Genomic DNA, 13,448 nt, shown 5'->3' on the forward strand with positions numbered 1-13,448 from the left:
TGAACTTGCTCAGGTGCGTCGGACTGGCAATCATAACATGTGAGGTAAAAGATAAACCAAGCACGGTGAGCATAGTAGTATTCCCCCGCCGTTATTACTCCGCACAAACGGACGTGATCGACCGTTGGGGGAAGGTTTGACCCCGTTTCTTTCATCTTTGTTACCTGCAGACCGCCATCTAGCATGCATAGATGAACAAAGAGCTGTCATCCTGCTCAAGAGGCAAAAAGTCATGTCGCATTTGACCCACAGGTGTACGAGGGCATCAGCGTTGGCATAGTTTTGCATCCTCTGACATCTTGATTGCAAATGCGGGTGTACTGTACCGTGCTTTCGCCAGAACCATTATTTCTGCCGCGATTCCGAAAAACGGTGTAGTCCAACAACACACCAACCATCCGTGCCTGAGACTAGCACGCCGAGGGAGAAAGGCATGGGCCTAAGATTGCTGGGGTTCTGATTCATCCAGCATTTTAGCGACGAGGCAATAAATCGGCCAGTGACATCAAGTCCAATCGCCCATTCGTCGCTGCCCAGCCAGTGCATTCAACTTCCTGACTTTACCAAGACATGACGACGGTGGATGTCGGTGTGATGGTTACCAAAAAAGTAGCGCCGACTAAGATCATAACACCGAGCTCCGTGCCGCCACTTCATCAACAATACAGTTATTATGATCTCTTATCGACACCATATGAAGGGCGCTCGGTTTGTACCAAGTCTGTTGTGATATGCCTCTGTAAACGTTATGTAAGCTGTGCGTATTGTCTCAGATTAGGCTTAACCAACACCATCCTCCTTTTGTTCTTGGGCTACTATCACCATTCCTTCTCTCGTCTTGTCAGATACCCTGCTCAGGGAGTTGTTCATGCAGTCATCATCCGCTGCCCTGCCGTCAAGCCCCGGTGGGTAACATCTCGGCCAAGCACAGTCCATCCTTGGGATCTTGGACCTGGACTTTTGGTGCTTATTGCAGCCGCCGTAACTACTCAATTAAAATGGGCAGACATGACATTGCAGGTGAGGTGAGATGAGCTGCCAGGCACCTTGGCTTCTGTAACAAGTTTGGCGCAGGATAGTTGTCACGCCACTCGAACTCAGCCAAGGTTGAACGCCAATTCGCAAATGTCGTCCACGTCGGCAAGACCTGTCTCAATGGTAGAGCGGTGGTAGTTGTTGGCTTCAATAAGCGAAATAGTTCCGCCCAATTCTCCAAGACCTGCAGAGAGGGAAATATTGCCATGCCCACCATGCCACTTCGTCATTGCACCATCCCGTCTGTTCCGCCAATCTCGTATCTGGCTTGGCGTTTGGCACAACAGGCATTGAGGCTTGTGGGTACCTCACCAGCAGCGAAATTCAGTACCACCTCGTTGACTATCGGAGGCATGGAAGAGACTAATAAAAGGGGTTGAGCCTCAATCGAAGTAGAAGCAATTTCGTTTCCAATGCTTTTGACAGTGGCAGTTTGCGTGGACCTGGTGTCATCTCGTTGGCCGGCGGTAATTCGAGGTCTGAACACGGCAACCGAAATAGAAGCAGATCGTGGATATGAAGATTTCTATATTGGACCCTTGACGATAACAAGGTGGCCTGACATGCCGAGCCCGAAAGCATTGAGTTCCCGCTTGTGGAACCATGAGTGCATGCGATTTGCTGTCACCCGCTTGGGAATACGGAGTTCGGAGTACGGAGCATTGGGGTATTCGATGTTGTGCTTGGTGAGATGCAGCGGCGATACCGACGGATTCCGTTGGTCAGTACACGCAGCTGCAGAGAATAGATTTTCAAATTTGCCGCGTATCTCCAAAATCTTGGTTACACTCTTCGCAACAGAATACGATCAGGCAGACGGGCTCCTCCAAACACTACGAGGGAAAGAGCGAATCAGACCTGTGACGTTAGCCCCACCAGCAGTATTTTCCTTTGGTTCCCGTGTCTTTCTCATTCTGCTCTCGACACATTCGCAGCTGATTTCTTCACTTTTTAGAAGAACGTTGTCCTCCGTTGGTCTATCAGAATTCATCACGTTCTATTGCCACGACTTGGCAATTCTAGAGCCATCTGTTAGCTAGGGTTGTCAGCTATGGACCCCTAAATTTGGGTTCTGTGGCGTTGGCAGCACAGCCTCGACGAGCCAATAGTTGATGTTCTCCATTCCCAATAAGCAGCAGCCTTGGGCGATCCTTCAGGGGCAGACGGGATGATGCATGCGATAGTTCACCTCGAAAGCCCAACTGGTTGCTCGGAGGTTCATCCGTGAGACTGTCATAGACTGAGACAATCGAGAGAAATCGCCAAACCGTTCTTCATCACAGCTGCTCCGTGCTCTGTGCTCCGCACTCCGCAAACCATCACGAAGGAAGTGACAGGTCATCGCGATTTGACAGAGGTCGTTGTGTGTGGCCAATGCGTACAGAGCACAGGTTCAGATTGGGATGCCCAAGGTCGAGACGAAACCTAGGAGTGCTGTTGGCGTCTTTCATTTTCTCCCTCTGAACCATGGCAGGTAGGAAAGGCCCAGGCGAGAACTCCGTGCACGGCATTCGACGCTGAAACTCTTGTGTCTCCTAATGGTAACAAATAACGCCCCAAGTTTTGAACTGGTGGTGGCCAAATTCTGAGGCATCCTAAAGCTGACCCTGAAGGCAGCTGAACTATCCGGTGCCCGACAAGGCTGATTTGCAACACCATTGCCTCACATGTCTGATACTCACGGAATGATACCGCCCGGTGAAGCCAAACACTCACGGCAAACGCTGCATGGCACTATTGATCACAGGAACAAGACTAGTTCCACCACGGACAAATACTCTTTACTTCATAATATGATTCTTCTCTAGTGTGCAACAGCCTCACCTAGTGCGCCGTTTCCGTCCTGCAGAGAATATAGCACCATTGCGCAGCACGAATTCCCAGGCTCAAACAAGCCATTGTGTGCAGGCTGCTGAATTTGACGGGGGTGTATTCCCCGGCAAGCTAACTAAACTGATGCCCAGCGCCTCCGAAGTCACTCTACTTCGTCTTTGGGTCATCTCCAAGAAAATGAAAGATTGCCAAACAAATGTAGATCGTCTATGTAAGGATAACAGTGGGTGTGACTGTTGAATTCGTGTTAGCTCAGAGTTGCAAAACAGAAAGGGGGCCACATACTGGTCTGCACAACAGTTTGGATCTGGGGAATAACAGCAACGTCGACAATGCTGGCAATATCAAAGGCGCCAATGCCATTGATTACGCCCAGGTTAAGGCCGGCCAAGTTCAACCCAGCAAGGTCGAATTGGTTGAATACGCCAGTCTGGGCAATAGCCAGAATAGTCTGCAGCTGCTGGAACTGGAGGAGAGCATTGAGGTTGAATGCGTCATTGTTGAAGACGTTTGCAAAGGCAAGAACATTAAAGTTGTTCTGACGACCCAGAACCTGAAGGAGGTTGAGATCCAGGCTGTTCATCTTGAAAAGATACCGCAGATCCTGCTGCTTGAAGTTCAGATTATTCAGCTTCCCAGCATCAAACGAGGCGCGCTCGAAGACCGGCAAAGCAACAGACGTTCCGGGTTCGGCTTGAGCCTCAGGAGCCGGCGCCGGCGCAGCGGCGGCGATGGCAGCGAAAGTACCAGCGATGATGGTAGACAGCTTCATTGTGATGGTTTGGCAAAGAAAAGAAGCAAATTAAGTGTAATAGGTATATATGTTAACTCAAAAGGTAGGAATGGAGCACAGCTACGAACCGTCAGGTTAGTTATATGCCGCTATACCCATATCCACGAACCTAATCTGGAAGATCGATCTGCTTACCTCTGAAATGAGTGAATAGGAAGACCAAAAGACTAGTGATGGTAAGAATTAGAAAATGAATGGATTGACGAGTCAAACGAAAACTTAAAAACCGAGGCGATCATCCCAGATCTTTATACCAAAACCACCAAGAACACTTCCATCAGCATCTGGGCAATAGCATCAGATCTAGTCTAACCCAGCAGGGTGAGTCAAACGCCCAAGTCCGGGATCTGGCCATGCCGAACTCCCCTCTCGGCAGGTACAAGCATCCGGTGCTTCTTTTTAGTTTCCTTCATCCAAGCCAGGACGGAGGCTGGTCCCAAGTCTTCGGATGACAGTCGCTCCGGTAGACAACCAAAATTTAAGCACGGTAACCAACCATCGTCGTCCAGACACCTCATGGGCAACGTCAACCTTGGTGTGGCACGGTCCCGATTCAGGGATATGGTGTTTTGTGGCAGACGATCAGACGAATACTACTTGGCTGGTATAGGCATGATCTGTACAACTTCACCAAGCCCCGAGACGGTGTCAGTCGGTCGGTCGTTCACGGTGACAGTTTCAAAATTCGCCGGACGTGGTTGGGCTCGGGACATTCCGCCGCACAAGTCTTCAGACAAACACGTTTGAGAGAGCACCCACCGGCCAATAGAAGGCGCTGATTCGTTTGGGTGACCTGACGAACAGGCGTTTTCCTTGTCGTCACGATCCGAAGAATGCTGGGACAAAAGGAGCAGTATCTGAATATCTCATTGGTGCCTTTTTTTCCAGATAAGGCTGGTTGTGGTGGAGATGGGGTAACGGACTGGGGTCTGTCTGGTGGCATTGTGACACAGAAGTTGAGTTGGATACACTGCGTGTTTGACGTTGTCTGCTGCATTGACGCCACGGATTGCCTAGAGGTAGCATCATGAGGTGGAACATATTTGAAATGCTGGACCTCTTCAGAGTGTAATGGGTTAGAATTGGGAACAAGGCTCCCAATTGGGTTGTGCGATGGCGTTTGCTTGGTTCTCATTGCCGTTCACGGCTGACTGGATGGCTCTGGCTCACAATTGCATTGCGCATTCACCACAACAACACGCCAAAATACCAATTTTAACTTTCGCATGGCTAATCTGAACCCGGGAGTGCCCAGTTCATTCACCCATTTTGTTTGTAAACTGTTTGATCCCCTCAACTTGTCTATGTAGTTTCGTTCCCTGACGACGATCCAGGCACAACGAGGAAATTAAAGGATATCCCGCTATGTAGAGTCTATTTGTTCGTGTAGAGACTAGTTGTATTTATTCTTCGGCAACAAATCTCTCCGTTTTCATCCCTATTCCTTGACCCAAACTCTTGTCTTCAAGACTTGGTGCCAAGCAGCTTCCAACCACCCTAGCCAAGAACAAATACCACAGCATCAAAACACCAACGTACAATCCCTCTATAGGAGCAACATGCCTCCAATGACGGCAACAGCACCAGCCAAGCCAGCACGACAGCTCCCCTTGGCACCAGCACCAGATGTGCTCGTCCGGGTGGGTGTCACTGACGCAGATGTAGATACACTGGCCAGCGGAGTCAACGAATACACAGACTCACTCGCCTTGGTCTTGCTCAACGACACCGTAGGGTCAGACTCATCTGTGCTCTCTGTCGCCGTGGGCATGTCGCTCCCATGCGTAGCACCAGGCGCAGGTGAAAGTTTATCAACTCCAGCAGTAATCGTGACTGCCACCATGGACTCCTTGTACGCGGTGACAACCTCCCTGGCTTTCTGGGACTTGGATTTCGAGCCAACCGTGACGGCGAAGACGCCATTGCAAGAAGCCCGATTCAGCTTTGGATTCAGTTCGCAAGAAACACCGTTGGACCTATCACCAGATATTAGCTTTAGCTCTAGTTGCCCTGCCCCAAGCCCAACCCATGAGTATATGCCTCAAGCCCAACCACACTCTCGTTCCCACCATATCCCTAGTGCACTTACAAAGTAGCCGTCCGGTACATCGTATCAATCCCACTCTCCAACTCATCCGGAAACCTTCCATCCCAATCCGTCACGGTAGTCACAACCGTGTGGGCATACGTCAACGCGCCCTGGGTAACAGTCATGGTTTCATCCTTGATGTTGCAGTTCGCGGCTTTGCAGGCAATGGCGTACGTTGTTTTTGCGGTATCAGCGCCAACTACGGAGGCTGCTATTCCTCTTTGGTTGGGGGTTTCATACGGTGCTATTACAGAGATGGTTGTTTGGGCAGTTGCGAGACTGGCTAACACGACGAGGAAGAGTAGACGGGCCATGGTAACGAGCGACGCGCTAACGAGGGACTATATCAACGAGTGAATAAAACAGAGTCGCAAAACACAATAAACTTAGAAAGCAAATGAGAAAGAAAAAGAAATGCAGCTGCTGCCAACTTAAACATGTTGGCTACGAGCCGCACAATGTGGAGTCTTGTCCAACTTGTAAAATCTTGCACATCCCAACTAGGACACGGCCGAAATAAAAAAAATCAGGCGGCCAAGCAATTCACAACCGAAAGCAATCTTACCATGCATTTAAAACCAAGGATATCAATAATCGGCTACATGTACCTTGCAGTTGAGTGACTACGGCCCCATAGCCCCCTCGAGCAAAAAGAATTGCGGCCAGTGTGACTCGAACACACGACCTTCAGATAGGCATCCGTAGGATTGAAGTTGACTTCAGTCTGACGATCTCCCAGCTAATCTATGGCCGCAAAATCAGCGGGTCAAGTTGCTCTTTGGGGGGTTTATAAGCCTTTGAGGAGAGAGACTTGTTTTTGGGAGCCAAGGAAGATGCAAAGGCAGCCGTAAGAAACAGACAATTCGCATTTGGAGTGCTTTGTCAAAGAATCAGAGCATAAGTACGTTTGAAATAGGCAAGAATTGGAGAGATTGTGCAATGGTCAAGATTCAAGACGAGTTTCATGAGTTTTCAACGGCAAACAGTACTGCAGTTATGAATTCACAAGGTGGACGGCATTCCCAGTGTAGTGTATCATTTATTCATGAACATTGCTTGGGCAGGGCTACTTCCTGCAGGGGCCGAGGCGCATTGCCTGTCCAACCGCGACTCAGGACAAGGTCAATTCGTTGACCCAACCTTGACGTTCCCAGTCAATCCCTCGAAATCCAATCGTGCTACCAGATTCCATCCGAACCCCACAGAACATGACTTATATTCCTAGTATTCAAGTTACCATAGACTTTCACGCCCTAGGGGCGGTAGTCAAGTCATATGGAGAGCGCTTCAAAAGAGCTGCCAGTTGTTAGTTTGCCAGTTTTCATACATCGAATGGGCCACTAACCAACATTGATACCGCCCCTTGTGAAAACTTGGTTGACAAAAGGAACCACCTGTTGGCGCTGAATAAGATTCAACTGCATAAGAGTCTGCAGCTGCTGAAGCTGGTTGAGAACAACAACTTGGTTTGCAAAGTTCAGGCCACCAAGAGCTTGGACATTGATGCCGCCAATTCCCATCTGGTTAATAACTCCGCTGATGGCTGGAGCCAACACGCCTTGGAGAAGCTGGCCTTGGTTGATGCCATTCTGGAGGAGCTGGTTGATATCATTGTTGTTCTGGGTTCCGTTATTTCTGTTATTCTGGTTGTTCTGATTGTTCTGGTTGTTCTGGTTGTTCTGGTTGTTCTGATCCTTGTTCTCGTTGTTCTTGTTCTGGTCCTGATTCTGGTTGTTTTGGTTGTTCTGATCCTTGTTCTGGTTGTTTTGGTTGTTCTGGTTATTCTTGTTTTGGTCCTTGTTCTGGTTATTCTGACCGTTGTTCTGGTTGTTCTTGTTTTGGTCCTTATTCTGATTATTCTGATTATTCTGACCATTGTTCTTGTTGTTCTGATTATTCTTGTTCTGGTCCTTGTTCTGCTCTTGATTCTGGTTATTCTCACCCTGCTTCTGTGTCTCGGCAGGAGCGGCGGCAGATTCGGTGGCTGAAGCTCCGGCCTTATTTTCACCAGCTCCAGCCTCTTGCCTGGCCATCAGGCCGACAAACTCCAAGCCTCGCTTCTCGGCGTGCTCTTCGTGGATGCCGGGGCTCTCAGGGTCATGGACAGCCTGGAGAGCTGCTCGCTCAGCCAGCTGAACAGGAACAGCCACAGCAGAAACCAGACCAGCTGTGAAGAGGAGAACAGAAACAGACTTCATGATGTCGGTTTTAAAGTGAAATAATTTTCAAGGAAGGAAATTAGTTAGAATGGTGTGAACGAATCGAAACAGAGCACAGCTCTTGAAGGAAAGTGGCGGAAAGAAAATGAAGGAAAAGAACAAGACACTTTGTGTAATCGAACAGTTTTAGAGATGATGAATCAAGAGATTCCTTCAAATGCGAAAAAAGAGGAAGGCGACTCAAGATATAGTTTGGTGATGACGGCCAGATTGATGTGTCGCTCGGGTTGCAAAGCTCCGCCTGTGTTTCCCTGCCTCCTGTTCCTGCCGGGCTCGTCCCTGTATCAAGATGGTGAACTCAAACACAACACCAACCTGGGGCCCTTGAGGGAGTCTACCGTCATGGCGCAGCAGTAAATGTCGCCCCTCAGGAAGGAACAGAGATCAAGGTCAAGGTCCATCGTTTTGGTTTCTCCATGCTCTTGGCGATTTGCCTCTGATACCGGAAACACCGCTTCCTGAAGGGTCCTGGACTTGGTTCATGCCCAGGCAGGATCGGTGACGCAAAGGTTCAACGCAATTGGTAGCCTCGTCCAGCGTAGGGCGGAACATACCGAACCCGGGGATGGTGGCGTCTTGAACCGTTTAAGGTATGAGGTTATTCAATGGGCGGTGACGCTGGTGTTAGACCCCAGTGTTTAAGAATCGGCTAGGTTCGGTTGACAATTGCACAAAACAAGAAAAGAAAAGAAGAAAAAAAAAACCCTTAAAAAAGACGAGACAACGCCACTGGTCTTCTGCATTGTTTCATTGGTAGCCCAGTCCGAGGGGAGCGATGATAGATGGATGGGAACCGATAACCTCGTGTACCAAGCATCGCCTGAAGTCTGAACTTTGTCGCAAGGGGGAGATCGGTGTAATGCCATTCGTGGACGAGAACAGGGCAATGCCGCAGCCTCCAAAGTCATCAGGTGGTGTTTGCGCGAGCGGCGAGCGGGATGGGTAGGGTCAACTTTGTTTGGGGTGCCCCCATGCTTGATCGAGGCTATACGGAGTACTTGGGGATAGAGTTTACGTTTGAGCCTAGTCTGTCAATGTCAGGTTGATGATGGATGAGACGAGACCAGGCTAGAGGAGTCAATGCTGGGCTCAATAAACTTGTGGGGCCATGGTGATTTTGTAACATAAAGACAAGGGAACGGAAGGAGCAACTGCCCTGCCTGCAACATTTCCGACGTCAGATCGGCCGGCACCCAAATTGCCGACAATCTCGTTCTCCTGGTCGAACATGACATCGAATGGATGACAATTGGCAAAGCGCCTGGCAAGACAGTATTGAACACGCCCTCCATATCTTTATTTTTGCGTCTCCCGAAACAGGGGATTCAAACTCCGCAGACGTTTAAAGTACAGGATTTGTTTACACGTTTGTCTTTTTAGACTGTATTGACCAGCGATTTGACTTGTACGTCAAGCAGTTCCAAATTATACGATGGCTGTGCACACGCCTTTCCAGCCTTGAAACAGGCATCATCCTCTCAAGCACTCATGTGCTAGTATTTGTATTATCTTTACCAGAGTCATGCTGAATTCTCATTTTACGGGCCGTACCCGAACAACCAATCCACCCAAATCGAGCTGGCCTCGCCACAATAGCAGTTCATCGGATTCTAGGTCTTCGTTGGTTTCCCACTGTGACTTGGTCCCTCCACATGGTCACTTGTCTGGATGTTAAATATACTTTAAAAATAAGGCTACATGGCTGGGGTTTCACATCGAACGGCAGTCGTGTCAGATCGTCGCACTTGAGACTCGGCCACCTTCTCCAAACCCGAAAAGAAGCATATCCCAAATAACGTGCAATACGAAAGAAAAGCCATGTATAACATTCGAGGGTATATTATATTTTTACCTGGCCCATTTGTACAGTAGCGATTCTCATTCCAAGATTTGTCGCCGCCACGTCACCTCTATATCCGCTTTCCAGGCTGTTTATCATCATTCTTATGGAACCCTAGCCACTCGCCCAGCATACCCCCCGGTTTTGGTACAGGACATTCCCTCCTCGTCCGTTCTGATGTAGAATCCGCATAGTCGTCTGTTGTCTGGTTGAACTGTACAATGCCATCCCGTGTCTCGGTCGTCTCTCGCCGCCTCCATCTCTTCCGTCTGCCGTTTTCGTCGACTATGACCTCCCCATCGGCGTACTTGGTTCGGGGCACAGGGCACGGTAGCAAGTGCGGTAATGCAACGACGAAGAAACTAGCGACGAGTGTCGTTGCGAATAGGGAGGAGGTCATGCGTGACCTGGGGTGAAGATGTGGTGGCATGATCCCTCGGCTTCTGTGTCTGATGGTCGGATCAAGGGATCATAGGAGGGTTCAATTGGGGAGTTAGCGGAGGCATTGGTGGTCAACAGTAGCTCAGATACTCACATAATAAGCGCAACATGTTCCGGCCGCAGAAGCAATGGCGTGGACCGCGATGCGCGACGGCAGAGTGGTCAATTGGCGTGGTTGAGTGGGATGCAGCCCGTCATTCACGTAGAGAAAAGTGCCTGGCAATTCAATGCCTCAAATCCAGCTTCTGGGCAATTGATGATTCCGAGGCAGCCCATTGGCCAAAGCTGGGTCAAGAAACTCTCGGATTCGGCAAATTATTTATCCAGAGGCACAGGGTACGCAGTAGCACCCCTGCCGCCTGCTTCAAGTGGTCGCGGGGCTCTTCCCTGTCAGTGCCTGGCCTTGCACCAAACTTAGAATTCGCTGGCTGCCGAGAATCAAATTGGTTGGGTCGGCGATTTGAGTTGACGCGACACAACCTTGACCCAGACCCAGACCATTTAACGACTTTGCTGCATCAGATTGCCATCATCCACGATATTAACGTCCACTAGCGGCCGACGACGGACGAATACTGCTTCATTTTATTCTTAAGACATGATATGATCGCTGCATGCTGATCCGTCCGAGATTGCAGTCGACCGCGGCGCCCCACGTGCGACCGTAGACAAGGTCAACCATCATGAGCGATCTCGACAAGTGCGTTTTGCGCCTCGTCACCGCATCATCTCCAATGGATAGGCGCTGACAATGATGGACTAGGGCTATTGCGCAGCTGCGCGCTTGTCGACCTATTCCAGAACCTCAAGTGCGAGAGCTGTGCCACCGTGCAAGAGAGCTGCTAATTGAGGAGGGCAATGTCGTCACGGTGACAGCTCCGGTTACGGTATGAAGATGATCGACGACGGATACAGACGGCAGCTGGGATGAGCTGACACTTTGATCAGATTTGCGGCGATATTCATGGCCAATTCCACGACTTGATGGAACTGTTCCGCGTTGGCGGAGATGTTCCTGATACCAACTATCTGTTTATGGGTAAGATGACCTTTGATCATGGCCCGAGTCTCTAGAATGATTCTGAGTTTGTGTTTGCGTTTGGTTCAACGGCCGCTAACATGGTGTCAAGGCGACTTTGTCGACCGAGGTTTTTATTCTCTCGAATCATTTCTTCTTCTGCTATGCTTAAAAGTACGATACCCCGACCGCATGACTCTTATCCGCGGCAACCACGAGTCCCGCCAAATCACCACAGTTTACGGCTTCTACGACGAATGCCTACGGAAGTACGGCAGCGCAAACGTATGGCGCTACTGCTGCGATGTATTCGATTACCTGGCCCTTGGAGCCATTGTCCTCGGCGCATCCAACACTCTGTGTTCTTCTTCAGGCACTGCCGACGAAGAGACCGAGATTGAGGTCTGCGACCAAAATGGTGCCATCATGAGCCGATTCCCGCGACAGCAGGCACAGCAACCGTCTTCCCAGCCCAGCAGTTCGCAGGAACAAGGCGCTAATGGCAGCGGCGCAGGCGGAGGCGAAAGGACCGGACCCCCTGGCTCAGGTGCCTCTGGCTCGAGCAACGGCACCGTGGGCAACCCAGCAGGAGCCGTGCTCTGCGTCCACGGCGGCCTCAGCCCCCTGATTGACACGGTCGATAAGATCCGCCTCATCGATCGGAAGCAAGAGGTGCCACACGAAGGTGCCATGTGCGACCTGCTCTGGTCCGACCCGGACGATATCGACGGCTGGGGATTGTCCCCGCGCGGCGCAGGGTTCCTGTTTGGCGCTGATATTGTCAAAGTCTTCAATCATCGCAACGACCTGAGCCTCATTGCCCGCGCTCACCAGCTCGTAATGGAGGGCTTCAAAGAGATGTTTGACGCCTCCATCGTGACGGTCTGGTCCGCACCGAACTACTGCTACCGCTGCGGCAACGTAGCTGCCGTGCTGGAACTCTCCGAAGACGAATCCGGCACGGGCGTCTTCTCCCGAAGCAACGGCGACGTTAACCGCAGCGACGGCGGACGGGGAGTAATGATGGAGTCTAACGCCATGATGAAGAGCGGTCCGGCGAGACGATACCGTGTCTTCCAGGCCGCTCCTCAGGATTCGAGGGGTATGCCCGCCAAGAAACCCGTCGCAGATTACTTTTTGTAAATACCAGACAAGGGGTGCCGTTTCCCCTACCTTGTAGCGAAGTGTGTTCACGGAGATAAGGCTAGACACGGGTTATTGATGTTTTTGCAGGTTCAGATAATTACTGTACTGTACTCACGGAGTTATGAAATACATTATACATTGGCTCATCCGCAGCGAAAGACAAGTCATACTCAGCATCATACATATGTAATCTAAATTTGCCCTTCCACGATTCCAAGGCGAATCCCTTGCAAGTTGCCCCACAAGAAACAACCCCAATTCACAAGCTCAACATGCTGGCAGACAACCAAGTCAACCAACATACCCTACATGGATGTTGACCTCTCAATTACTCACTCCATCAAAACACCATCTGTCAGTTCTCAATCTCACACCACAGAGTAACCAAAAAAAAAAAAAAAAAACTTGCTCAAATTCCCAACACCCCAAGTGTAACCCCAAACAAAACCAGCATCACATCCTCACACCCATCCAAGAGAAAGGAAGAAAAAAGGAAGCTTCACTGCATATTGGGGCACGCACAGGTGCCCGCCCTGCCGGGATATTGCCATCAATCTGATAATACTCCGTAGATATAGCATGTCCGCCTACGCAGGACACAGGAGCACACAATATGCCTTGCCTTGCCATCTTGTTTTTTTTTTTTGTCCGTCGTCTTGTCATTGCACGCGTTGAGCGTGAGCTACCAAGGTATGGCGGCCCAGCCACGCACACTGAATCGACATGTCACTATTTCGAAATGCCTGGGGGAGGGGCAAGGGCTCCAGGAAAAACAAACTAAAGTAGTTGCATTCTAGGAAATTCTCTGGTCTAGAACTCGCTGGACCTGGGTATGCCTGGGGGGTTTGAATCAGAGGGCGGACCACATTCGTGTCTTTTATCGCTTGAGGCTAATATCGAGTACGGGGTTACATGCCGTGTTAATCAAGGGCATTGGATTGTATTCGCTGACGCGCCATGCGGAGTATCTGCAGCCTCTGGGGAGTACCGCATCGTGCTATCAAATCGTCTCATCGATGCATGTTCGACAAATT

General features: G+C 50.2%; 7 protein-coding genes and 1 non-coding gene across 8 annotated transcripts; 3 read left to right on the plus strand and 5 right to left on the minus strand.

The window, feature by feature from the left end:
• Positions 1–570: 570 nt before the first annotated feature.
• VFPPC_18032 (hypothetical protein) lies at positions 571–1,029 on the plus strand (the record flags this gene model as incomplete). The annotated part of the gene is made up of 1 exon (XM_022429693.1): positions 571–1,029. The coding sequence occupies one exon, from the start codon at positions 571–573 to the stop codon at positions 1,027–1,029; it is 459 nt and encodes a 152-aa protein (XP_022285253.1).
• A 2,046-nt stretch (positions 1,030–3,075) lies between these two features.
• VFPPC_09019 (hypothetical protein) lies at positions 3,076–3,640 on the minus strand (the record flags this gene model as incomplete). The annotated part of the gene is made up of 2 exons (XM_018287623.1): positions 3,076–3,101; positions 3,154–3,640. 2 exons carry the CDS (start codon positions 3,638–3,640, stop codon positions 3,076–3,078), a joined length of 513 nt encoding a protein of 170 aa, XP_018140700.1.
• Positions 3,641–5,207: 1,567 nt separating this feature from the next.
• VFPPC_09018 (hypothetical protein) lies at positions 5,208–6,064 on the minus strand (the record flags this gene model as incomplete). Its single annotated transcript, XM_018287622.1, has 2 exons — positions 5,208–5,637; positions 5,751–6,064. The coding sequence occupies 2 exons, from the start codon at positions 6,062–6,064 to the stop codon at positions 5,208–5,210; spliced, it is 744 nt and encodes a 247-aa protein (XP_018140699.1).
• Positions 6,065–6,407: 343 nt separating this feature from the next.
• Positions 6,408–6,504, minus strand: VFPPC_17314. Its single transcript has one exon. It is a non-coding gene; the product is annotated as a tRNA-Phe (tRNA).
• A 291-nt stretch (positions 6,505–6,795) lies between these two features.
• On the plus strand, positions 6,796–6,975 carry VFPPC_18033 (hypothetical protein; the record flags this gene model as incomplete). Its single annotated transcript, XM_022429694.1, has 1 exon — positions 6,796–6,975. The coding sequence occupies one exon, from the start codon at positions 6,796–6,798 to the stop codon at positions 6,973–6,975; it is 180 nt and encodes a 59-aa protein (XP_022285254.1).
• A 21-nt stretch (positions 6,976–6,996) lies between these two features.
• Positions 6,997–7,948, minus strand: VFPPC_09017 (dapper domain-containing protein; the record flags this gene model as incomplete). Its single annotated transcript, XM_018287621.1, has 2 exons — positions 6,997–7,046; positions 7,096–7,948. 2 exons carry the CDS (start codon positions 7,946–7,948, stop codon positions 6,997–6,999), a joined length of 903 nt encoding a protein of 300 aa, XP_018140698.1.
• A 1,931-nt stretch (positions 7,949–9,879) lies between these two features.
• VFPPC_16426 (alpha-1,3-mannosyltransferase (Alg3)) lies at positions 9,880–10,239 on the minus strand (the record flags this gene model as incomplete). The annotated part of the gene is made up of 1 exon (XM_018294179.1): positions 9,880–10,239. One exon carries the CDS (start codon positions 10,237–10,239, stop codon positions 9,880–9,882), a length of 360 nt encoding a protein of 119 aa, XP_018140697.1.
• Positions 10,240–10,933: 694 nt separating this feature from the next.
• On the plus strand, positions 10,934–12,411 carry VFPPC_09016 (serine/threonine protein phosphatase; the record flags this gene model as incomplete). Its single annotated transcript, XM_018287620.2, has 4 exons — positions 10,934–10,950; positions 11,014–11,137; positions 11,199–11,289; positions 11,381–12,411. The coding sequence occupies 4 exons, from the start codon at positions 10,934–10,936 to the stop codon at positions 12,409–12,411; spliced, it is 1,263 nt and encodes a 420-aa protein (XP_018140696.2).
• Between the last annotated feature and the right edge of the window lie 1,037 nt (positions 12,412–13,448).

This window comes from Pochonia chlamydosporia, chromosome 6, assembly GCF_001653235.2.
Source record: "Pochonia chlamydosporia 170 chromosome 6, whole genome shotgun sequence".
Taxonomy (NCBI): domain Eukaryota; kingdom Fungi; phylum Ascomycota; class Sordariomycetes; order Hypocreales; family Clavicipitaceae; genus Pochonia; species Pochonia chlamydosporia.